The following is a 25,651-nucleotide window of genomic DNA, read 5'->3' as shown; positions in this document are numbered from 1 at the left end:
GCCGCGTTGAGAGGGTCTCACTTGGGATAACCTTGCAGTCCTCGCACAACCTTCTGTCGCATCTCCTGAGGAGGAGATAGTCAATCTGAGTCTTCGCCACCGAACTTTGGTAAGTAACCAAATGTTCATCCCGCTTCGTAAAACTCGAGTTTGCAATGACTAGATCGAAAGCCTTGGCAAAGTCCAACAGCGCAATGCCCCCTCCGTTCCGCTCTCCGAAACCAAATCCGCCATGCACCTCAGTGTACCCACCTGCAGATAACCCAATATGACCATTGAAATCTCCTCCTATGAATAACCTCTCAGAAGGCGGTATACTACGAACAATCTCATCCAACCCCTCCCAAAATTGCCTTTTAATATCCTCATCCAAGCCTGCTTGTGGTGCGTACGCGCTAACGACATTTAAAGTACCCTCACCCACCACCAACTTAATAGTCATTAGCCTATCATTCACCCGTCTGACCTCCACCACGGACTCCCTAAGATGGCTATCTACCAGGATACCCACTCCATTCTTACCCCTCAGGACACCAGAGTACCACAACTTATACCCATCCACATTTTTCGCCCTCGATCCGACCCACCTAGTCTCCTAGACACACGCTATATTAATCTTCCTCTTCTGCAGGATTTTCGCCAACTCTATGGATTTACTCGTTAGTGAACCTATGTTCCATGACCCGATTCTCAACTTATAGGCTCCCTTGCCCCCTCTACCTCCCCTGCTACCCGACCTACCCCCTGAACCCCACCCCACACTCCGCCCCACCCGAGGACATGCCCTTATTCTATCATCCCAGACTGCAGCCACTACACCTACAACAATCTAGAGAATACTCGCTAGTACACAACGTACACAAATCAAACTAGAAGGAAACACGTGGTAACTAGTATCCTAGTTTAAAAGTTTAACTATTGCGAAGTAAATTAACAGTAATTTAGCTAACACCAAAAGGGAAGTAAAACAGGAGGTACCAACTCCCGATAACAAAACCTGTGGCTGATTTGTTGTGCTCGATGTAGTTGTATGCTCCTGCCCACTTCCTACCACCCTTGCTGACACTCGCCCAGGTTGCTCTCCTTAGCCAGTGCTCGCGCGCCCAACTTGTCTCCAATACTCCGAGAATTCCTGAAAACACAGAAAATACCACGACCCAAAAATCAGAAGGAGCTATCGCCGCTACCACTTTTGCGGTGCAGTGAACTTAAGGCACAGGTCTCGGCTCAGCGAATCGGCGAGCAAACACGAAAAGATTTCTGCTCTTTTATGCCTCAAGTCCGAACGGAACGAAAAAGAAATTTGAAGAAAGCTTGGGTTTCAAAATGTTTGCGACCAGTGGTATTTGAGGGAAAGGATGCAGCTGAAGTTTAAGGTTAAAGGAGGGAGTTCAAGATTGTCTGAAATAGCATCCAAACGCCGGTATTTATAGGTGTAAAATTAGGGTTCTTAGTTTTGGGCCAAAACTTTATTTTTTCCTTAAAACTCCCCGGCCAAACAAGTTCACATCACACCAAAACGGCGGATCTCCCGATCTAAAAAATCAAATCAGTCGCAAATCACCCCATTTTTTTCCCCATCTCCACGCTACATAGCCCTCCGCCCAGACCAAGAAGCACAGACGCCGGTCACCACCATCTCGCCGAAATTCGACAACGCCCTTCTGCCGAGAACTAAGCCATCAACGAATGAATCCGTGATTTGCTGCTGCTATTACTCCCCTGTTGCTAGCTGAGCTCCAATCCTCTTTTCAAGCCTTCATTTGGTTTCATTGCCTTCTAAATCTCGGCCTTTGTTAATTAGAACTGGTTCTTGCGCAACTAGCTATTGGAATCGTTTTGAGCTTCATTCGAATTTGTATTTGCCTCGATTTGGTTCGTTCATTTCAGTTATCTCATTGTGTAATTATCGCTGTGGAAATTGTTGCTGGAGTTACATTTGCTGATTCTACCATATTTGAGCTTATTTCAGTGTTTCACTTTCAATAGGTAAGTTCATCTCCTATTTTATCATTCTGCTCTTGAGTTAAGTGTTTTCTTCTTCTCTATATGCTTCCCATATTATTTGTCTATGATTTTTGGTGATGTTTCTCGAGTAATATTGTATTCTGCAGTTCTGCTAATTGCAATCTAAGGTAATGCTATAAACTATTGTGCCATTTCCCTTATATGAAGCCTGTAGTTCTCAATTTGTTTCTGTTGGCAGCTGAATTAGACTAATAAACTTTATAGAATGTGAAATATTGGGTTTACTCAAGGTGATAGCTTGTTTAGCTCAAAATGCATACTTTCTTGAGGCATGTTTTTTTTTTTTTTTTTTTGAAATTTAATGTTATCAGCATTAGGAGTTGTGTTTGGCATGGTTTAACGCATATTACAGAAAGTATTTTCCTTGGTAAAAGCATCTTCTACTGTTTGGATGTTGTTAAGATGTGGATAATGTTTTTTTTTTTTTTTTTTTTTTTTGCAAAAGAAAACATGTTTTCACCAAATGGGGGAAATTGACTTACATTGATGCACGTGAATCATTTTTCTTTACAATTGTTAACTCGTCCATTTTCTTGCTTCAACCAATGCATAACAGTTTCCATCTTTATACTCAATATTATCATAAAGCACCTCCCGGATGTCCCAATCCCACATTATACTATTGTGATGGGTTGTAAATTGTGTTCTGAAACAACATTTCCATGTTCACTCAGAAAACTATTTTCTAGATCATGTTAAGAGTATTGGGTGATAAGATCGTAACTTATATCAATAGTAAAATTCATGGGATGCGCCACAAGGTTTCTACTTTTCAGAACCAAAGCTTTACATTAAAGAATTAATCTTTGAACAAAGTAGTTTGCTTTAGGCACGCAATTAAAATTATTACAACTGTGGGTACGGTTTCCGTGACGTGGTTGTGATACCTAATTTTAAATTAGATTAAAGTAGGAACATCTTTAGTTTGCCTTAGAGAAAAATACAAATCTTTTCTTTTAAAAATAAATTGAGGTGTGCCATACGCAAACAAAATCCATAACCTATGGCCCTCACATTAATATTAACTTAGTATAGAAAAATACCTTTTCAAACATCGTAGCTTGCTTTAGGCGCGATTAATAGTAAATCATCATAGCTACAGGTACGGTTCCCGTGACGTAGTTGTGACACCTAATTTTCAAATTCGGGGTACATTTATGTGACCCGGCCACAACAACTAATAATTTTAATAAATTAAACATGTTGTAGATCGTGAGTACGGTTCACGTGACATGATTCGCGATGTGTATCAAACAAACAAGTGTACGACAATCGTAACTTGTTCCAGAATAATTCCATAAAATAATTAAAAGCGGTTTAAAGTTAAAAATGCACAATAGGTTTAAAACATGTAGTAAGTCGGATAATAGGCCAATTATTAATAGTTTAAGCGACCGTGCTAGAACCACGAAACCCGGGAATGCCTAACACCTTCTTCCGGGTTAACAGAATTCCTTACTTAGAATTTCTGGTTCGCAGACTTTTAAAATAAAGTCGAAATTTCCTCGATTTGAGATTTTAAAAATAAATCGGTGACTTGGGACACCAAATAAATTATTCCAAGTGGCGACTCTGATTAAATTAAATAAAATAATTTCATTTCGAATGATGTCACTTTAATTGAAAAAACTCCCTTATACACTCCTTCCGTAGAAAAAGGAGGTGTGACAGGGGTAAAATATAATTTTAAAAAATCAGAAAAGTTGACTTTTTAGGGAATTAACTGTTACTCCGTGTAGCGTTTGGTCGGGGCTTTAGAAGATTTATAATTCCCAAAGGTTTTAAGGGCATTGCCCTTTTTGCTGGTGCTAAGATTTGCTCCTTTTTTCCTTTCTGGTAAGCTTTCTCCAACTTCTGTTTCATTATTTCTGGGTTCCTTAATGTAAGTGGATTTGCCTCTTGAATTTCTTCGTGGTTCTATGTGATTTCTTTTATTTGTTTCTGTCCTTTTTTTTTAAAATTTTAATTTCGTTCTTAGCATTTGAGTATGCAATTTTTGGTTTTCCATTTAGAATGGCATTAGTTAACAGATTGCAGTCAACTGTTCAATAGGTACACAAAAGGATGATCTTTTTTGGTCCAATATTTTCCTTTTGTACAATTCTCTTCAAGTATTGTGGAGCGAAAGCAATTAGTTTTCATAATTTGAATGTCGAATCAAAGCAATTAGTTTTTGAAGTCCTACTGGAAAAGGTGAAATTTCACATTGTGCTTTGTCAATGATATTACATATACAGGATCATAATGATTTTGATGCCAATAGAAATTGTCCCCTGCTTCACTATACAGTCACAAGTGCAAAGTGGCAAGCTCTTTTGTCCACATTCAAGAAAGTTGAGCTTTCAATCAGTCAGCCTAATTTTGCAATATATATTTTGTGCAATCTTATGTTTTTGCTGTTGGGCTGTTTGATTTTCCTTTGCCTTTTTCTTGTAACTTGTTCTGATTTACGTTGAAGAGCATATATAGTAGATGAAACAATTGAGCGCTGTATCACATATCCATCCTAAACTAAATATAGTTGCTTAATTAGCAGAGCTTCACTTCATATGATTTTCTGTCAAAGCACATATTATTTTAAAAAAACAGATAAAAATATTGGTTTGATGGTAAGTAATAATTGAAATAACTACTACAATACCGACATTGAGATCTCATGTTCTTTCGTGTGAATGCAAACTTATTGACAACCTTTCTTTTAACTTTCTTGGGATTAGACCTTGTACTCCGGACCACCAGTCAAATACTTTGTGCTTAGCACGGGCTGCGACTCATCTAGTACAATTACAAGAATGAGGTTGAATCATAATAAGTGAGAGTCTCCCAGTTGTGAGTGCCAATCTGTACTAAGAACATAAACGTACTATCCTAGTAGCTCATAGTAACCCATTGTCACAACGTTTTAGGGGGTTGGGTGGAGGAGCATGGGCCGGGGAAAAGAGGGTTGGCCTAGGGACATCTCAATAGAATAGGTGGCCTTAAGCCAAATCTGAATAACATGCCTTAAACTTTTATATATTTATATATATGGGGTTTGCTAACCTACTACATGGCTCTAGTAGATTAGCATTGTACTTGCTTTTTATTTATCCAACGAAAGTGTAAATTTTCTTGGAAGAACTTCTAGAAGGCAACACCATGAGCAACAAACTAGTTCTGTTGCAAAAGTGTTGGAGGAAATATTTTACAAGGTTTACAATAACAATAGGAGCAGTCTAAATATAATTTTAACCCTTTGATTAAGCAGCAGAAGTCATTTTTAATGGGCGAAAACCATGATCAAGACTAGCTTTCCACGCTTTCTCAATATCAAGCATCATGTCACCACATTCATGCTCATTCCAACCTTCCAATGCATGCAAAATTCCAGCTATTCTCCAGGCACTCATCACTCTTCTTGGCAGCCAATTCTAGAATTAGAACAATATCACTTATGAATTTCTTTTGTTATTCACGCACAATCAAATTAGTATAGAGAAATTAAGTAAATTAAATGATCCTTTTCAACCTCACAAGAGTCTACATTTTCAAGATGTTTTGGAGTAAGCATGGCTGGTGTGTTGAAGTAGAAGCAATTCTTGCGAACTTTTCTTGGTGGAAATTGTGAAAAAGGAATATATAATGTTCCTTTTGGCGCTTTCAGTTGTTCGTCTTCGCTCAATCCATCATCTACTAGCCATATCTGCAATATAATACTTCAATCAAGAACCTTCATTTAAATCTATAGACAGGAGACAGGAGATGTGGGGGAGGATTCTTAATATTGAACTTTCTAAAATCCGGAATTGTTCGAAGCTCGACATAATGACAAAACTTTAGGTTAGGAGAGGGAGGGGGGAGATGAAAGGAATTGTTATAAATCATCAAGATTTAGGTTAGTATTTTTCAATGTATTTTGGTTTATACCTTTGGTAAATAGGTCTTTGACTGGACCAAATTAGTTGCAGCCTCAGGGGTAAGCCTTGCTTTAAGTCTCTTGTACTCTTCTTCATCTAACATGATAACCTATATATAAATATTGCAATGAATGAGAAAAAGGGAAACGAAGGTGATCGAGGAGATTAATAGTAAGAGATACCTGAATTCCTCTTTGGCACAATACAAGGGCGATGGAGCAAGAAACTTTGGACAAACGACCTCTAAGGACCACTTGGGAAGTTCCTTTAGGAATGGAGTTTAGGACCACAGCAACAACTAGACTACTTCCATCAACCACCTTCACTTTCAACTGAGGATTTTTCCTTATGTAAAGTTCACCATTATTGTTCAGCTGCTCTTCCTGCTAGAACGTTGAATTTGTGTATAATTGTAAGTATCAACTGGAACCCTCTTTCGTCCAGTCAACAAACATTGGATATAGGGTGATGGGAGAATTCTTTTTAATTTATTTTCTCTGTAATAGTAAATATCTACCATAGCTAACATAATGTTTTTCTCAAGAAAATTGCATTTTAGGTAGAGATCATGCATTTTTCTTATATATCATATAAAGTAAGGATGAGAATTATTTGATTTTCTATAGTTTTACTTACCTGATTTAGGAGTCCAAGGCTCAAAACTTTTATGCCTTTCTGATCAGCTTCCATGATGGCTTCCTCAATCAAATTGTTAATAGTATCTCTTTGCCCTTGCATAAAGTACTGAACAAAATAAAAAATTAGGCAAGTCGCTTTAGCAATCCAGAACATATAACTAGTCATGATTAACAATAAGTTCTTACTTGTTTCCTGTACTTTAGGATAGCCCAAGTTTGTAGTTTAATATTCCTGAATAAATTTCTCTCGACAACAAATGTTTGACCATAAATCCAAGTAATAAAAAATGACCATAGCGTAACAGGCCACATTAACAAGATATACCACTTGGAAGCGTGAGGCCTCGAGGCCAAGGATGCAAACCCTAGTCTGAGATGGTAGATAGATTCTGGGGTTGTTAGATGTGTTAGGTGCACAACGTCAGGTAATTCAGCTTTCCTCTCAAGTGACTTTTCATACAATGTATCTAACGACTTGTCCACTGTACCATACAGATGGTCATACATTGGCACGAAAAGCGAATAATTTGTTCTAAATTGAGTGTGATGTAGTGAGTGGAACCTGTGCCATCAAAGATTTGACATTAGTGTTAAAAAAGTAAAACAAAATTCAAGGATACTATTCTGTTTAGTCTGTAGGAAAAAATACATTTGAAAGAAGACTTCTACATTTTCCCCTTTATTTCCCCGGGGCCCGGTGAACAAAAGTTAGAAGCAAATACAAAAGTTCTGTTCACTGAGGCCTCTTAACTTTGGTTGTACCCAAGTTGTATCTCTCTTGTCACTTTTAATTAAACTGTTCTGCTACCTTGTAGATATGCATGACGAATTACATCTTTTTTCTTTTGAGAAGGACATGACGAATTACATCTTGGGTCCCCTGAATATGAAGAAACATTAATGTTCTGGAAGTGAAAAAAATGAAAAGTTATAACTATGCGTAGAGTATCTTTGTTGTAGATTCTGTTTCTAAGGAGATTCTGGGGGGGGGGGGGCTGTGCATTTGAACCTTTTACATTGCACTTTTCCTTCAAATGAGCTAGGTTTTTGTGTTTACATACTTGATTTGAGTGTTTTCTGATGATCAGTCATCTCCAAGCCAAACTTCCAAACAACATTTTGTGGTCAATGAACTTACCATTTTAACAGTAAAATCATCTTAATAGGTAGGTTTTGCGATTATAGTGGTAAAGTTTAGTAACTTTACTAGTATAGTGGGTAAATTTCAATTACGTTAATGTGAGAAAAAAGTTATGTGACTTATAGCTTCAGTGTTATAGTGGGTAAAGTTTCAATTACTTTAGTGATAAAAAATAAATTTCTAACTTTACCATTATCATGGATAAAGTACGTGAAGTTAATCCTTATAGGTTTCTAGTAAATTTCCTTTTTACTTGCAATAGTCTCGAATACTATTTCATCACCCAATTAATTTCCTATGATATTTCAAACTATGCTGTTCAGACTCGCCGAAAATATCGATGGGTGCATGTCGGATCCTCCAAAAATAGTGTATTTTTTGGAGGATCCAATACGGGTGCGGCAGCTATTTTGGAGAGTCCGTGCAACATAGATTTCAAATCACTTCTAGAGATAGCTATTGTAAATGAAAGTTGAATATGAAACCAAAAGTACTTTTGTGTATGATGCTAATGGATAGGCTAATTGTGACGCTAATTTTTGTTATATGTTTATCCGTGTTACACAGAGAAGTGATCTCGACCTGCATGTAACTCCACTGCATATCACACAACACAACATCAATTTCTGCAATCATATTGTAAATAATTGGGAGTAACTCTCTTTTATTTTTTGAGGACGTTCAGTTTTATTACCCCTCATTCATATTTTGACCTTTTGGGATGTTTATTTACATGGTAGGCATCTATACCAACCCCCAGCCCCAAAGGCGACTTAATTAAAATAAAATTACAAAAAGAAACTGCAGAATGGAAAAACACATGATTAGTTAAGTCTTGGCGAGGCAAAACCAAAACTAAAGCATTGTTGATGCTGTAAATATAAAAATTGAAATATAGGGAAACAGACTCACGTGGGCGTATACATCAAGTACTTGAGAGGGGGAAACATAGAGAACATCCACTTAGGAATGAGCTCAAAGTTGCAATGCCCCATGTAGTTCATGAAATCAATATAGGTGGTGTAAGCACCAAGTGAAGCTATAGAAGCAGTTCCAGTGAAAAGTGTTGTGGTCATTGGTATAAGAAAGAGCGTCAAATATGCTACGATCTCAGCAAACGGATGAATGACAGCTGCCAAAATAAAAGAACTTTGCTTTGTAAGTCTTTGCATATAGGTAATTGATTGTCATTGAAATTAAACTGAGGCTAGCGGGAAGGTCTTTAACATGCAGAAAACCATTCTACAAAGTACTTACATTCTCATTCATCTCATTTTACTTGAGATAGTTATTTGCTTAAGAATTTAAATCATATTTACTGACAGCATAAAGATTTTTCCACATTATGTGTGCAGATATTATTTTGTAGGTTACTATGTCAGGCTTAATATGGAGAGCTGCCTATTGTTGTAGGTCAACTTAACCTGATAGCTATAAAAATATTTACATTATCAGTGTACAGAACATAAGCTCCTCGTTTAAATATCTGATGTATTTTCTCCAAGACTGATCGTTCTACCTCTGAAAACTACATCAAATAAAACAAATGATACAGAACATTTCTGAAGACGACTTACAGGTGATGGGCTCAGTAACAATGGAGGAGTGATGATGGGAATGATAACGAGAGTAGAGAAAATGGTGGTGAAAAGCTCTGTGAAGCCAGTAATAGAGAAACTCCACTGGACCGATATGCATCAAGGCAGTTATTATGATCCCATCAGTTCTCCACAAAGGCAAGTGATGTGTCTGTTGGAACTTCAGGTACGCAATGTAGAATACCACCCCATTAAGTATGATCTGATCATCCCTACAGAAAACACTTCAACCTTAAACAAATCATGCCATGTACTTTATTTGCATATTCTTTTCGCTTGGTGGATTCCTTTTGGACACTATCAAAATCTAATTAGTACTGTCCAAAGCATGGTTTAGACATGTGCAACCTAGTACATGATTCTGACTCTTGTAAGGTATAGCTTATCTTCTGACTGAAACTTTCCAATAACATACTCGGCTGGACAAAACCTAAATGTTGCATCATAAATTTTAGAGCTCAAAATGGCCTTAGTTGTAGCAGCTTTGGCCACCAGTGATATTCTCAGCTTTGGGCTTTGGTCCGATTGGTCTTAAAAGACGTCACTAGGGTCTAAGACTTGCTTGCTTATATACCCAACATCTCGTATGCGTTTTGCCGATGTGAGATTTGTCTAAATTGTAACATACACAATCCCTCTTAGGGATTCAACGGTGTTGATGTTTACCCCGCCATCATTTCGAAGATGTGGGATTCACCTAAGCTCAGTTGGAGTTCTGTGCCACCACAACTCCCAATGTTGTGGGTTTTGCATAAACTCAACTGCGCACTAAGATTTGTCCCACCATCACCAAAAGTTGTAGGTTGAGTGGTTTTGATAACATTTGTAGCAGTCTAGCCTACTAATGGATACTGTCCGCTTTGAATCTAGGCCCAAATGACCTTAAAACGTGTCATAAGGGTCTATGGATTGATTGGCCGATGTTGAATTTGCTCCGAGTTTATAGTGGTTTAAGTATGCGCTCCAAAATCAAACCTTTCTTAAAGAAGAAGGGGCAGCTCATTGAAATAACTTTTCTCTTCTTTTACTTTCTTTTGGGAAGGAAGTGTGGGCGCCAGCCAGCGGGGGACAGGGACATGTATGATAGTATATATATTTCACTTACTACTACTGTGGAGTGGGTGAAAGAATGAAGGCTTGAGGGTGGGAAGTACATACCAGTTGGTTTCTCGATCAACTTGATCAAATTCAATGCTCTTGTCTAGAATTCGATTATTACCCTTAGCAGTCCTGTAGCGAGATAGAGATGTCCATATCTGATTGTGAATCATTCTCGAGAGTAGATATGGAAGTATGAATATGTATGAGATGTCCCTTTGGCTTTCATCTTTGCTCATGATGAAAGAGTATATGCTATGACCCACAAATGGTGCCAAAAGCAAGTACTTCATCCCAACAAATTATTTCAAAAAGAAAAAGTAAAGAGTTTAGCAAAATTCTAGCTATAATAACTTCATGATATATTTAGCACAAAATCGTATCGAAAAAGAAATAGAAGGAAGAAAAGAATACAAAAGTTGAATGCATTAAGCTTGTCAATGCCAATACTACATAAACGTAACCATAATCTGAAAACATTAAAGTTTTGCATGGAGCTAATTAGGTTGTTACTTTTTACCTTAAAAAGTAGAAGCTAGAAAAGGTAATATCTTACGAGTACTATAAGAATTTTATCAAAACAGCCAGCAAATATACAGGTTTTGAAAACACCAGATACTTATATTAATAAGAAAGAATTTTTTCCTTAAATCTGTCAAATTTAATTACTACTATATTAGAATTGAAGCACTAAACGGAAGTCCTTTTCTTCCTTTCTCTTCTGGACAACCATATATCATCCTCCCATGATAATATAGTACTTTTCCCCCCAAAGAAATAGGGAAACAATAGGCAAAACAAAGTGAACACGCACAATCTTCTTGTTCACTTTTATGTGGGACCGGAAATAACTCAGTGCAAGATCATAGTACTGATGCATCAATCGAGGAATATGTTTTCCAACAGCAAAAAAAAGAAAAAGAAAAGAAAGCGATGCATGTAACTCAATACTGACATTACTTCTAAAAGACACCTCATTTTAAATACGCGCTTTTGAATATACTTTAAACATAACATGTTTTGACAGCAAAAGAAAGGAGAAAAAATAGTTGGGAATTCAAGAAAGAGTACCTTGAAGTTCCCAAGGCGTGCCCATGGCCACTCTGTGAGAATGCCAGGTTTAGTAGCCATTGTTTTGTTCCTTCACCACAAATCTTGAGAAACTAGGTACTTAGTTGTAGCTTTGCCCCATTCGTTGTTCTCTAAAAGCCTCTGCTTCCACGGCTTTATATAAAATTCGCTACTATATAGGTAACCACAATCTATACCGTTTCATTAATTAGCAACTGTGACTCGTTAATTGGCCTGTGCCAATTAACTTGGTTGGCGGAGGTTCATGATGACCAAGTTTGGTATATGTGATGGAAGGTAGTATTCTTTGAGCCCACGACTCTGCTCAGCTGTAATGTAAGTAGATTCTCCTCAGACCTTAGTTGAAGACACGCCGAGATAGAGCAAAAGCAGTGAGAAGTATCACAAGCACGGTAAGAAAATAATTCGTAAGTAAAGCGGGTTCTTTTATTTGAGTCTGTAGTCTCTTGAATTTTACTCGGGACTAGCAAGTGTAATGTTCCTTACTATAGTAGTTAATTTGTTCTTTTTGGTTTGTCATCTTTTTATCCTTTGTTATCTTTCTATTCTTGTTGATTACCATGTCTTAGTGCTCCATTAATATTGTTGTCATAGACGGTGAATATTATTTCTGTGTTATTTTTCCAACAACGGGCCCACCTAGCTATAGCTTATGCTACATTGTGTGTTTGCATTTTCAACCTATAGCTTCTGCCAATGAATAATATTCTTTTGAACTTTCTCAAAGTCAATCCTAATCACCATGTGATAATTTAGTATGCAGGAACAAAATATCCTGTCTAATTATGTACAAGCTTGATTCATGTTTTATTTTTTTAATGAAAGTCAAGATATTGTAGCCCTTGTCATGCTTAAATGAAGCTTAACCTTCTTTCTTTGGGTTGGTGTGACCAGGGGATAAGCAACTATAACTCCACCTAGCAATAGATTATGCTACATTAATGGTGTGTTTGCGTAGAAAGTTGGAAGTACGTATTAAAAGTGTGTCGAATGTCCTTTCAAATTACCTGTAACTCAATCCTGATGGACGTATCTCTTTTTGCATTTCACTTTGAAGCATGATGTACCATTGGTCTGACCACAGCAGTTCACCTATCTCAACAAAATATCCTTTCTAACCAAATGTTTTTGTTCAATTGTCTTGTTAACGAAAGTCGGAATTATAGCCCTTGGTCATTGTTAATTGAGTCATAACCTTTTGCTTTTTCAGGACCGGGAGACCAATGGATACGCAACTTTGAGTCCATCTAGTGTGTTTTTGTGTAGGAAGTTTGAAATTTATGTATTGAAAGTGTATTAGATCATATCAATGTTGCGGTCCAGTTCAAGTTGCAGCTAACAGGAAAAGGGGCTAATATACATCATAACAAATTAAAATGATAGAAATAATGATAATGATAAAAAATAATGATGTTAAAGTTTTCAAAGCTCCCGGATTAAAATATTTCGACCAAGAGGTAGAGGTGTTAAAACAATTTTCTTACTAATGTTTAGTTTAACAAATGAGAAATTGTTGTATCATTGAGATTTTTATGAGTTTTATATTTTAAATAAAATATCAGATGTTATTTGGATTTAACTGATATCAAGAGAAATCAATGTTATTGTGACCGTTTGAAAAAGTCTAATTTAGTATAAAATAAATTTCCTCGGATAGCCAATTACTCGTTTACAAACTAACAAACCTACTGAAAGGCACACAGATTTTAAGTGAGTCCCTTTTCTAGCTCACACATAGCCGTCCTTTAGCACCAATTTTTGTAAATTGTTGACTTTTGATTCATACATTTATTATTCTCAAATGCGAAAGGAGAGATGAAAAATATAGGGATGGGGGAACCGGGTACAGGAGTAGGGGAGCTACAGTTCCGCGTAGAGTTCAGAAGAACTCAACATCTGTATTCGTATTAAAAATGCATATATCCAGAATTCAAAAAAATAGTACCTTTATTAAAATTTAGAAATTCATAAATTTAAAATCCTAACGCCGCTTGTTAGCTACCTACTTGTTGCTGCGAGTGCTTAATTGTGCTTCACAGTCTTTAGAACTAGACTACTAGTGTGTTTAAAGCAAATGTCAAACTACAACAACTTAGCATTTGGTATCAATAAGATACATTTCAGAAAATACGTGAAATTTTTTTTTCCCATCAAATAGGAAGAAATGATTATACCCACTTTTGGGTGGAAAACATATTCTTTCACAACTATCTCAATTTTCAACTTTATATCATTAATTCTATCAACGGTTAATTAGACATGAACATCAAAATGTGATAATTTGTTTTTGCTATCAATATTATCAATATTTTAGTAAATACTTTTTTGAAATATATTTTTCACTCCCAATCGAATACCATAAAACATTTTTCAGAAAATAAGTCATTTTCCCTAAAAATATTGTTTGTCATAGAAAAAACACACCCACAAATAAAGGTAATGAATACAACTCACATAGTGAATAGTAATATCATATTATTCATTAATCTCATCTCTGTTTTTGTTACAATTGAGTCTTTTTAGCTCAACATATGCATGATAGATTGTAAAACTCCGATAATACAAATTAAATTTTAGGAAAGTTTTTGATCAATACATCTATCTCTCTCTCCTTTTCAAGATAATGGGAGAGATACACAAGAGTATATATTAGATTTTGAGAGAGAGAGAGCCAAAAGAGGAAAAAGAAGGGGTAGGGTAGAGAGTTCGCGCATATAATTGAAGGAAGAAGAAGGTCATTTGGGGGATTAAATTTGTGAGGGGATTCAATTAGAGATTTTGCCTAATTAGGAAGATGAATTCTAGTGGAATACTTGAAAGCATGCATGTATTGTGTTTCTATTCGCCTCTAGAAAACCTTAGGGGTCATCTTATCAAAAAAGAAAACCTTAGGGGTCCTTAGGTTGCGAGGATGTGATAGACAATACTATGAGATTAGCTATCCCACCTTCTATAAAGGATAGTTAATTCTACCATTTTAGTATAAAATGGTTCCCGAGACTAATTAATACTCATAACCAAACACGGGATAAAATAATCCTGCATTTTATCCCGGAATTGTTATCCTTTATCCGACCAGCCAAACGATCCTTTAGTGCTTATTGCTTAGTCCTATGTTTAGAGCAGTTGAAGATAACAACAACAACAACAACAAACTCAGTGTAATCCCATATATGGGGTCTGGGGAGGGTAGTGCGTACGCACACCTTACCCGTACCTTATATAGATAGAGAGACTGTTTCCGATAGACCTTACTCCTAGTACTACTAGCAAGTCTAGGAGGAACACACTACTATCGGTCAACCTACAACTCTAATCCTCGATCTCCACACCTTCCTATCGTGGGTCATATCCTCAATAAGCTGAAGCAACGACATGTCCTGCCTAATTACCTCTTCCCGATACTTCTTAGGCCTACCTCTTCCCTTCCTCAGACCCGCCATGGACAAGCCCTCACACCTCCTGACTGGAGCATTTATATCTCTCCTCTTCACATGCCCGAACCATCTCAACCTCGATTCCGTCCGTCTCAAGATAGTTCAAGGAATAATGCAAAAAGGTCCTTATGTGTGAGGTAGCTAGGTTCAAAATAATTCTTTGAATATACTTCTTATTACCAGTTTTGGTCGTTTAAGTGAAAGTAACCATATTTGGTTCGTTAAATACTTCACAAAATTGACTGTTAGATTTAAACTTTGGAAAGGAAAAAAAGATGTAACCAAAAATGACAAGAAAATCATGTCAAATTCTAGAAACTGCACCTCTAAATATTGTACCAAACTAGAAATAGAAATACTGTTAAAACTACACCTCAAGATGTTAATTCCTGTTACATCTTAATTATTTTTCTCACAATTTCCATGAAATGAAACAAACAAAGTTTGTTAAATATTTGCTGGAGACGAAAAATGTTCACTTTTGACAACACATAAAGTACCAAAATTATTAAGGGGTATATTTAATTTAAGAAACTATTTTGAACCTTTCCTCAAAAGTAAGGGATCAGTTTTGTCATTTTCTCTAATTTCTTTCGTATATCCCATAACACCTCTGGTATCTCCATTTTCTTCTTCCCTTCGACCTTCTTTTGTTGATCCTTTATCACTCTTTTTGCTATTCTCTGTGTTCTGCCGTTGCTGCTCGCGACCGACTCCCTACAATTTGCTCGTTTTTGCCTTTCTGGTAAGCTTCCCCAACTTCTGTTTCTTATTACTTTGTTATTGACCTTTGGCTCTATTTTGTCCAACAGAGTTTGTGTACGTGTTCAGTAGATGAAGCAAAAAAGAAAGTTGATCTTTTTTGGTCCAATATTTATGTTTTCCATATTTCTCTTCGGATATTATGTGGAGCTAAAAGGCCTACCTTTTGTTTTTCATAATTTGAATGACGAATCAGAGAAATTTGTATTTGAAGTCCAACTGGAATAGGTGAAATTTCACCTTGTGCTTTGTAAATTATAAATGCCATATATAGGATCACGACGATTTTTCATACCAATTAAAATATGCCCTGCTTCACGGTGGTATAAAATAATCACAAGTGCAAATTGTCATGGCCTGTTGTCCACATTCAAGAAAGTTGAGCTTTCTTTTAGTCAGCCTAATTCCTATAATGCAATATGTTTTTTGAGCGTATCCCCATCTGTAGTCTAATTAATTATATTCTAGTATTAATTTTTAAGTATAGGAGTCATGCACATGTCTATCTTGAGTGAGCGAATTCTAATATGTTTTAGATGTTGGATCTATTTGATTTTCCTTTGCCTTTTGCTTGGAACTTGTTCTGCACCTCAGTATTTAAGTTGAACAACATATATAGTTGATGAAAAGAATGAGTGCTTCATCACATATCCATCCGAAAATAAATATAGTTGCTTTGATGTTTTAGCAGAGCTTCACGGGTCACACGCATCTAGTACAATTACAAGAATGATGTTGAATCATAATAAGTGAAACTCTATCAGTTGTGAGTGCCAATCTGTACTAAGAACATAAGCATTGTAGCTCACAGTAACCAATTGTCACCTATGTTTGCGCGGACTCTCCAAAATGTAGCCGCATCCGTGTCGGATCATTCAAAAATGCACTACTTTGGGAGGATCTGACACGTATCCGGCCACATTTTCAGAGAGTCCGAGCAACATAGATTGTCACAACATCTGTAGGGGGTTGGGTGGGGGAGCATGGGCTGGGGAAAGAGATAGCTGGACCACAGCGGCCTCTCGGGTGGCCTTAAGCCAAATCTTAGCAAGATGCCTTAACTTTTATATAATTATATACATAAGTTTTTTTTTTTTTTTGATATGTATAATTATATATATATATGAGTTTTGCTAACCTACAACATGCCTCTAGTAGGTTAGCATTGTACCAACTTTTTATTTATACAATGTAAGTGTAAATTTTCTTGGAACAACTTCTAGAAGGCAACACCTTGTGCAACAAAATAGTTCTGTTGCATAAGTGTTGGAGGAAATATTTTACAAGCTTCTAAGTCACCATAGATCCAAGATCCCATAATAGTAGGAGCAGACTATTTATATATAATTTTAACCCTTTGAATAAGCAGCCGAAGTCATGGTTAATGGGTGAAATCCATGATGAAGACTTGCTTTCCACACTTTCTCAATATCAAGCACCATGTCACCACATTCCTGTTCATTCCAACCTTCCAATGCATGCAAAATTCCAGCTATTCTCCAGGCACTCATCACTCTTCTTGGCAGCCAATTCTAGGAAAAAATCACTCATGAATTTCTTTAGTTATCAAAACACAATCAAATTGATATAGAGAATTAAGAAGATTAAATGATCTTTTCTAACCTCGCAAGAGTCTACATTTTCAAGATATTTTGGAGTAATCATGGCTGGTGTGTTGAAGTAGAAGCAGTCTTTGCGAGCTTTTCTTGGTGGAAATTGTGAAAAGGGAATAAATAATGTTCCTTTTGGTGCTTTCAATTGTTCATCTTCACTCAATCCATCGCCTACTAGCCATGTCTGCAGTAAAATACTTCATTCAATCTCTTTTTAAATATATAGACAGAAGACAGGAGATGTGGGGGGAGGATTCTTTTCTATATTTGGACTTGCTAAACTCCAGGATTGTTGAAAGCTCGACAAAATGACAAAACTTTGGGTTAGGAGAGGAGGGAGGGGGGAGGCGAAAGGAATTGTTATAAATTATCAAGATTGAGGTTAGTATTTTCAATGTAATATGGTTTATACCTTTGATAAATAAGTTTTTGACAGGATCAAATTAGTTGCAGCCTCGGGGTTAAGCCTTGTTTTATGTCTCTTGTACTCTTCTTCATCTAACACAAGAACCTATATATAAAAATTATAGCCAATGAGAAAAAGGGAAACCAAAATGAAGGAGGAGATTAATAGTCAGAGATACCTGAATTCTTTCTAGGCACAAGGCTAGGGCGACGAAGTAAGCAACTTTGGACAAACGGCCTCGAAGTACAACTTGGGAAGTTCCATTAGGAATGGATTTTATGACCAAAGCAACAGCTAGGCTACTTCCATCTACCACCTTCACTTTCAGGTGAGGATACCTCTTTATGTAAAGTTCACCATAGCTATTCAGCTGCTCTTCCTGGAAAGTTACATTTGTATTTATAAAGTTTACATTTGTACAAAAGCTTAGGTATTAGCCCACCCCCTCTGTGGTTCAGCCTACAAATATTGATATCAGGTGAGGCGTGAATTCTATTCAAATCTTAATTCTCCATAATAATAATATTGTAGTAGCTTAGTAAACATTTTTTGAGAAGTTCGCAAGAAAATTACCAGTTAAGAATATATCATGAATTTTTCTCATAAATAAAGTAAAGATGAGTATTATTGGACTTTTTAGGCATATATTTTGACTTGCCTAATTTAAGAGTCCAAGGCTCAAAACCTTTATGCCTTTCTGATCTTCTTCAATGATGGCTTCCTCGATCAAACTGTTAATAGTCTCTCTTTGCCATTTCATAAAGTACTGCAACAAAATCTAGAGTTAGGTGAAATAATCATTTTAACACCGGACCTGCAAAATCTAAAAGCAGCCTTGAATGATAATAAATTACTTGTATGCGATACTTTGGGATAGCGCACGTTTGTAATTCGAGATTCTTGAATAAATTTCTCTCGACAACAAATGCGTGACCATAAATCCAAGTAATCATTGTTGACCATAGTGTGATGGGCCACAGTGACCAGAAATACCACTTAGAGGTGTGAGGCTTCGAGGCCAGAGATGCAAACCCTAGTCGAAGATGGTAGATGGATTCTGGGGTTGTTAGATGTGTAAGGTGCACCACATCAGGCACTTCAGCTTCCCTCTCAAGTGACTTTTCGTATAATGTGTCTGACGACTTGTCGGCTGTATCATAGATATAGTCATACATTGGCATGAAAAGAGAATTGTCCTGAATTGAGTGTGATGTAGTGAGTGGTACCTGTGCCACCAAAACATTGATCTTAGGGGCAAAAGAATAAACAGGATCTTCACAAATACAAAACGTCAATGATTGTTCCATCTCAAAAAAAACTTCACCTGACCTGCTCAATCTATAGGAAAAGTACTTTTAAGAGAAGAATTTAATTTCTACTGTTTCTATTTATTTCCCTGAGTAAGTAAAGTTGGAAGCAGAAGCCAAATTTGATAGAACTTTCCTGCTGGCCGTGCCCTCTTTAGTAGGTACAAGAGCTGCATCTCTCTTGTAACTTTAATCAGGCCACCGTACAACCGTTTAGACATGCATGATTAGTTACACCTTGGGGTTCCATGAACATGAAGTATTCTTGATTCTGTGATTCTATATCTAAATAAATTTCGAGATGTTTCAGAAGTTCCACCAAAAAATTTCTTAGCTGCAGGCTTACATAAAGGTCTAGTAAACTGTGTAGCCATCCTATAGAAATGTACTCATAATTTTTTTGAAACAAATATAAAAATTTAGATATGATAAAAATTATATGTACTAATAGGATAAAGATCTTTTACAAGCTATAATAGTATGTTAGTTACCATTTTTATCAGGTTACTAGTTAGTGTTTATCATAAAAATTTACTTGTAATTATCTTATAAATGATATGATGATGTAATTTTTTTTTTTTTTACACCGTTGTAGCATAAAACTTAAAATATGGAAGAAGACTCACGAGGGAGTATACATCAAATATTTGAGAGGGGGAAACATAGAGAACATCCACTTAGGAATGAGCTCGAAGTTGCAATGACCCATGTTGTTCATGAAATCAACATAGGTGGCATAAGCACCAAATGCAGCTATAGAAGCAGTCCCAGTGAATACAGTTGTGAGCGTTGGTATGGCAAAGAGTGTGTAATATGCTAGTATCTCAGCAAATGGATGTATCACAGCTGCAAGAATACAAATATTTACTTCCACACAAATTGGTAATTGATTGTCTTTTTCTTTTAACTATATCCCTTCGGTTGGGTTGGGGGTCTTAGGTAACATGCTATTGTTTATAAATTGGCCAAAAGCCTCATTGTTTAGGTTGCCAAAGTTGAAAATGTCCCCACATCCTAAATATTCGGAAGAAAATGGAACTGATAATAAAATACCCAAAAATTTTAAACCTCAAGGCTTTCCGAACCAATTCAGTCACTTATGTTAGAGAAAGAAATTTTTTAAAAGTACTTCATTCTCATATGTTTTATTTAACCTGACATCTTTTTTTCTTTTGTTGTCTAAAACTGTAATGCATTTTCTCCAGGATTGATCATTCTAACTCTTGATAATTTGATCATTTGAAAGACGACTTACAAGTGATGGGCTCAGTAACAATGGAGGAGTGGTGACTGGTGATGGGAATGATAACGAGAGTAGAGAAAATGGTGGTGCAGAGCTCTGTGAAGCCAATAATAGAGGAACTCGACAGGACCAATATGAAGCAAGGCCATAATAATGATGTCATCAGTCCTCCACAAAGGCATGTGATGAGCTTGTTCCAGCATCAGGTATCCGATATAGTAAAACAGCCCATTAAGTATGATCTGATCATCCCTACAAAACCATATATGTGTTCAACCTTAAATCAATCATGCATGTACAGTGTCTTTTCCTTTTGTTCGATCCCTCTGTAGATACAGAAACTATATATCAAGCACAAGGTTGAGGTTTTTTAAGGTAAAGCTTATATTATGAGACAAAGCTTTCAAACTATTTTAGCTTACACGAAATCTATAGTAAAGGGCCTTAACAACCAATAGGGGTTCAATTTTGCTGCCTAAACCTCCCGTACAAAGCAGTGAAGAGCAGCTCGTCAAAATAGTAACTCTTTCATTTTAAACTTTCTTTGTGGAAAGAAGTGGGGAATCCAGAATGGTAAAAATTTACAGGCACTTAGATGTTTACACTAAATTAAGAAATGCACAACATGTGTCTTTCTTCCACCATGGTTATGTTATATAAATTTCACTTTAATTTGGAATTGCTAAAGGTTAAACTGGTTGGTTTGGTGTAAGCATCAAGTGCAAGTCAATATTTTTTAGAACAATAGTGAGTATGTTAGCACTTACTACTATATATGTAGCGGGTGAAGAATGAAAGTGTGAGGGTGAAAAGTGGGTACCAGTTGCTTTCTCTGTCAACTTGATCAAATTCGATGCTCCTATCAAGAATCCGCTTATTACCCTTGGCAGTCACGTAACGGGATAGAGATATTCATATCTGATTGTGAACCATCCTCGAGAGTAATAATGGGAGTACGGGTAAAAATGCTCCTTTCTCTGTCATCTTTGCTTATGAATAATGAGTATATTCTATGACCCACAAATGGTGCCAAAACCAAGTACTTCATCCCACACAAATTATTTTGTAAAAGAGAGTAGTTAGCATAATTCTAGCAAGAATAACCTCATGATTCAGGGCGAAGATAATAAAAAGTAGAGTATCGTAGCAGATTGACAATGCAAACTTCATGCACTGCGTAATACAGGCTCTATGAAAATGTTAACTTGTCACATGATGTTAACTAGTCACTTTTACCTTAGAGGCGCAAAAAAGTACTCCCTCCGCTTTGAGGTACTACTTATGCATTTTTATTTTAATTGGGATCTTGGAGTCTCTCTCACCCACTCCTTGAGGTTTTGAGAAACTTGACCCAAATAAAGTCAATTTGTTGCAGAATTATTTTTAGAAAAAAAGATGTTTATTGAGAGGAAAAATTTGACTTTTTTTTTTTACTCCAGCTCTTCCTAACAGTGAAATCAAAATGAAAACAAAATATATACCAATCTTATTTGAAATTTTTTCAGATGTATTGTTCTACTGTTCTACATCTTTTCATTATTTCTATAGATAAAAAGAAAAGAGAAAGAGGACAGAGGAATTAGAACAATAAAACAGAGAGTAAAAGGGAGAAAATAAAGATGATATATGTTGTGTCTGCATTTGTTGGTTTCATGGACAATGCAAAAACTTAATTATATATCAATATTAATGGTGCTTTTTTTTTTCCCTACTGATTTTTTCTTCTTCTTTTTTTAAAGTGTTTTATTCGCTTGATATTTGAGTGTCTTTGAAAAATTAGAGAACGAACAAAAAACAATGAAGTCTGGTAGATGGAAACATTGAGTTAAGCAGTTGCAGAAATTTGGAAGAGGAGAGAGTAAAAGAGCAACGACGGGGAGTTGACAAAATTTTATTGAAAGTGGGGCCCAAAATCAACGTGGCAAAATTCTAATGGAGTCTCATATAAGTTGTGTCTGCCACATAATAGGTGAGTCTCATACAGAATAAAATTTCTCAGGTAGTTTGACTCGCCACGGAATTTAAGAAAACAGAAGGAACTTTTAAAACTTGTGGTCTTAAAAGCTTAAGGGGTAAAAAGTTTGTGGGGCCATGACATTTGTGTGGCTATAAAAGCTTCTCATTAAGAGTAAATGGGTAAAATGAAAGAGTTTAAAGTTGAACTATTTCCAAATTTAGAAATGTGTCATTTATTTTGGAACAAACTAAAAAGGAAAGTACCTCATTTAATATGAAACAGAGGGATTTACGAGTACTATGTGGATTTCTCCAAAAGAGACAGTTTAGTAGAACTTTTGAAAATACTAACCACTTAGTCTAGAATATAACAACATACCCGGTGTGATCCTAACAAGAATCACTTAGTCTAGAATATTAACAAGAATAAATATTTGCGTGGAAGTAGGGCTCATGAGCTACATGCATTTTGATATTCGATAGAACACTCCCCGTTAAAAGCAAATGTTTTTTGTACTAATATTTAAATCTTTGAATCCATTCAGCACAAGAGAAGTTGATATTGTAGTGGCAAGGATAGCTCCAAAATTATTTTAAGTTGCACGTAGAAATCTGATATGTGGTATTGTAAAATATAAGTAGTCTATGAAATATTTTTCTCCCTCTTCTGGTTAACCGTACATCTCCGTTCCAGTATAGAATATTCTTCGAAGAAGTAAGGAAAAGACCAGCCAATACAAAACAAACACGTAAAAAGTTCGCCTTCGCTATTATGTGATAGGTATAGGTCGCAGATAGTTGGGAATTCAAAAAAGAGTACCTTGAAGTTCCCAAGGCGTGCCCATGGCCACTTTGTGAGAATGCCAGGTTTAGTAGCCATTCTTTTGTTACTTCACCACAAAGCTTGAGAAAACTAAGTATTTGCAGCTTTGCTCAACTTGTTCTTTCCCTGTACATGTTCCTCAACCCTCTGCTTCCACTGCCTTTTATAGAGTTATGCTATGTAGGGGCATGTGTATTTCCTATTTACCGCTTTAACTTATAAACATCAACAATGTAATGCTAGTATACGTGTGCTTGTTATAACAGGAAACTCGTATTAATTAATTTCTGAACTATGAATTCCATTTTTTAAGGATAATTGTACGTAATAGTATAAGATTTTTTTGTGTTTCTACATGGATGTTAAACTTTTTTCATTATTTTCGCATTTTCTACCGTGGTATCATTTTAACAGACTCGGTGCAATTATCCACAAAATCTACTTTCTAGCTACATGTTTGATAATTCCTAATTTTTTTTTTTCGTACTAAGAAAGTAAAAAAAAAGTTAATTGCGAGATACCCATAATCTGGACCGGACCGTGTCATCAATTAGCAACTCTAGTCTACCTAGAAGTAGCTTATGCTACATTGTGTGCTTGCGTATAAATTGGAAATATGCATCAAATTAAAGTGTGAAACACATGTCAATGCTACGATTCATGACAAGTTGCAGTAAACACATACTTGTACTACGTACAAATTTAATTATAAATTATATTCCTCTTCATATGAGTATCATATACTTGAGCTTGTTATGAAAAGCACCCCAAAGAACAATGAAAAAAATGTAAAAAAGATGATATTGATCTTTTTGGTCCCTTTATTTTTCGATATGCATATTTGACTCTTTTTTTTTTATGTAAAGTTCCCCAGACAGAGGTCTGGGTGTTGTATTGCAAAAAAAGATCAGTGAGAGGGGCCATGCCTTACCTCAGAACCAAATACAACATGGTGATTCCTATCACCCAAAAAAGGACAGCAAATTAATCTACCAATCTACTGTCATAACTATATATACACATCAAATTCAACTAACAAAAAAATTGTTCTTCTCATATTTTGTTCTGATACTAGGCATTTGCTACTTATCCATAATGAAGGCGCCTTTAGCTTCTTTTGGTAGTTGTTCGAAGGATTGGCATATCAATTCGTGCTAGAGATGGAGGCGATTTTAGCTAAAGCATCAGCTACCTGGTTGCCTTCTCTATAACAGTGTTGGACTGTTGCATTTGCATGCTGGACCAATCTTGTAATTCTATCCACCACCATCTTTAGTTTCATGTTCTTGTTTCCATCTTGATTGACCATGTTTACTATGATATTTGAGTCAAGTTCGAGAACAAAATTAGTGAAACCTAACTGGTTACACCATTTTCCTCCGAACTCAGCAGCTCGAGTTTCGGCCATGTTATGACTGCCACAATCAATTGACATTGCAAATGTCATGATACAATTTCCATCCTCATCTCTGATGATTCCTCCTATACCAGCTTTCCCACTTTCCTTGATGTAACTTCCATCTGTGTTAATTTTGACCTTGCCATGCAGCGGAGGATGCCACTAAACTTGCCTCCATGTTTGGACAGGTTTCAATCCTTCAATTTTGTAGCAAAGAGAAAGCCAGTGGTGTGGGGTGTCTCCATTTGGTATGAGCTTGGTTACTATGGATTTGAGGTTCCATATCACCTGGTGTTTCATGACATTGAGATGAAATTTCCTTTGTGTGCCATATCTACATGAACTTCTTTATTTCCAAATTTCCCAGCAAATAAGAGTTGGTGCAGCTTGTTGAACCAAGCCATGAATTTTATTCTTTGTTTTTGCATCCCACCAATTCTTGAAAATCGCTGTAATAGGTGCATTTGGGTGAATAATACCCAAGGGGCTGCCAATATTCCTCCAAATGTGCTTTGCAGTTTCACTTTCCACGAAAACATGCTGCATGGATTCCACCTGTGAGACACTACAACAAAAACATCTCGAAGCTATATTAGTACCAAGCTTACTAATCATGTCGTCAAAAGGTAATTTTCTTTTCATAATTCTCCAAGTTAGAAAGGACATTTTAAAAGGGATTGCCTGATGCCAAACATTCTTTAAAAAATTGTTTTTTGGTTTTTTTATATCTAATTAAATGCCACGCTGAATTATTTGAGAACTTTCCATCATCCGACAAGGTCCAAATAGGGAAATCATCTTCCGCATCATTACCTATATCAATTCTACAAATAAAATCAGTGATGTGAGAAGGAAGAAACTGGTTTAACCTGTTGATGTCCCATTGCCCATTTGTTAAAAATTCCTTCACCTGAGTTTTGGCCGATTTCCTGATACCTTGGACCTGGTGAGCAAGTGGACCTTCACCCATCCAATTATCCTACCAGAAGCTTGATGAGCTATTTTGAATGCTCCATTTGATGTGAACTTCCACCTTGTGCCTGGTCTTTAACAGGTTTTTCCAACTATGAGAGTCAGTCGAAGCCATGATTTTACCTACCGGGTGAGATCTTATGCAGTATTTGGCCCTGAGAAAGGTGGCCCATAGAGAGTTCTATGTTCTAAACCTCCACCATCTCTTAATACTAAAAGTATCAATAATATCTTGCATCTTC

The 25,651-nt window shown here is 36.3% G+C and overlaps 1 protein-coding gene, 2 long non-coding RNA genes and 1 pseudogene across 7 annotated transcripts; 2 read left to right on the top strand and 2 right to left on the bottom strand.

The window, feature by feature from the left end:
• Nucleotides 1-793: 793 nt before the first annotated feature.
• Nucleotides 794-4,581, top strand: LOC104212479 (uncharacterized). The gene is made up of 2 exons (XR_707366.2): nucleotides 794-1,989; nucleotides 4,081-4,581. It is a non-coding gene; the product is annotated as an uncharacterized lncRNA (long non-coding RNA).
• Nucleotides 4,582-5,027: 446 nt separating this feature from the next.
• On the bottom strand, nucleotides 5,028-11,614 carry LOC104212478 (very-long-chain aldehyde decarbonylase CER1-like). Of its 4 annotated transcripts, none has more exons than XM_009761757.2 (10): nucleotides 11,471-11,614; nucleotides 10,460-10,686; nucleotides 9,281-9,513; nucleotides 8,616-8,835; nucleotides 6,749-7,124; nucleotides 6,561-6,668; nucleotides 6,107-6,310; nucleotides 5,935-6,033; nucleotides 5,552-5,710; nucleotides 5,028-5,438 (listed from the first exon to the last, which is right to left on the bottom strand). In XM_009761757.2, exons 1-10 carry the CDS (start codon nucleotides 11,528-11,530, stop codon nucleotides 5,268-5,270), a joined length of 1,857 nt encoding a protein of 618 aa, XP_009760059.1. In that variant the 5' UTR covers nucleotides 11,531-11,614; the 3' UTR covers nucleotides 5,028-5,267. The 4 variants fall into 4 exon arrangements, with proteins under 4 accessions (XP_009760059.1, XP_070021982.1, XP_009760057.1 ...); XM_070165881.1 differs by having other exon boundaries at nucleotides 6,107-6,307; XM_009761755.2 differs by having other exon boundaries at nucleotides 5,537-5,710; nucleotides 11,471-11,613.
• Nucleotides 11,615-15,486: 3,872 nt separating this feature from the next.
• Nucleotides 15,487-20,633, top strand: LOC138884985 (uncharacterized). Of its 2 annotated transcripts, XR_011404899.1 has the most exons (3): nucleotides 17,497-17,684; nucleotides 17,834-18,037; nucleotides 19,612-20,633. It is a non-coding gene; the product is annotated as an uncharacterized lncRNA (long non-coding RNA). The 2 variants fall into 2 exon arrangements; XR_011404900.1 differs by lacking the exons at nucleotides 17,497-17,684; nucleotides 17,834-18,037 and adding an exon at nucleotides 15,487-15,673.
• On the bottom strand, nucleotides 16,307-23,184 carry LOC104212477 (very-long-chain aldehyde decarbonylase GL1-5-like; annotated as a pseudogene).
• Nucleotides 23,185-25,651: the final 2,467 nt, after the last annotated feature.

This window comes from Nicotiana sylvestris, chromosome 1 (assembly GCF_000393655.2).
Source record: "Nicotiana sylvestris chromosome 1, ASM39365v2, whole genome shotgun sequence".
Taxonomy (NCBI): Eukaryota; Viridiplantae; Streptophyta; class Magnoliopsida; order Solanales; family Solanaceae; genus Nicotiana; species Nicotiana sylvestris.
Note: the sequence above shows the minus strand (reverse complement) of the source record. Positions and strands in the feature narration are given on the sequence as shown.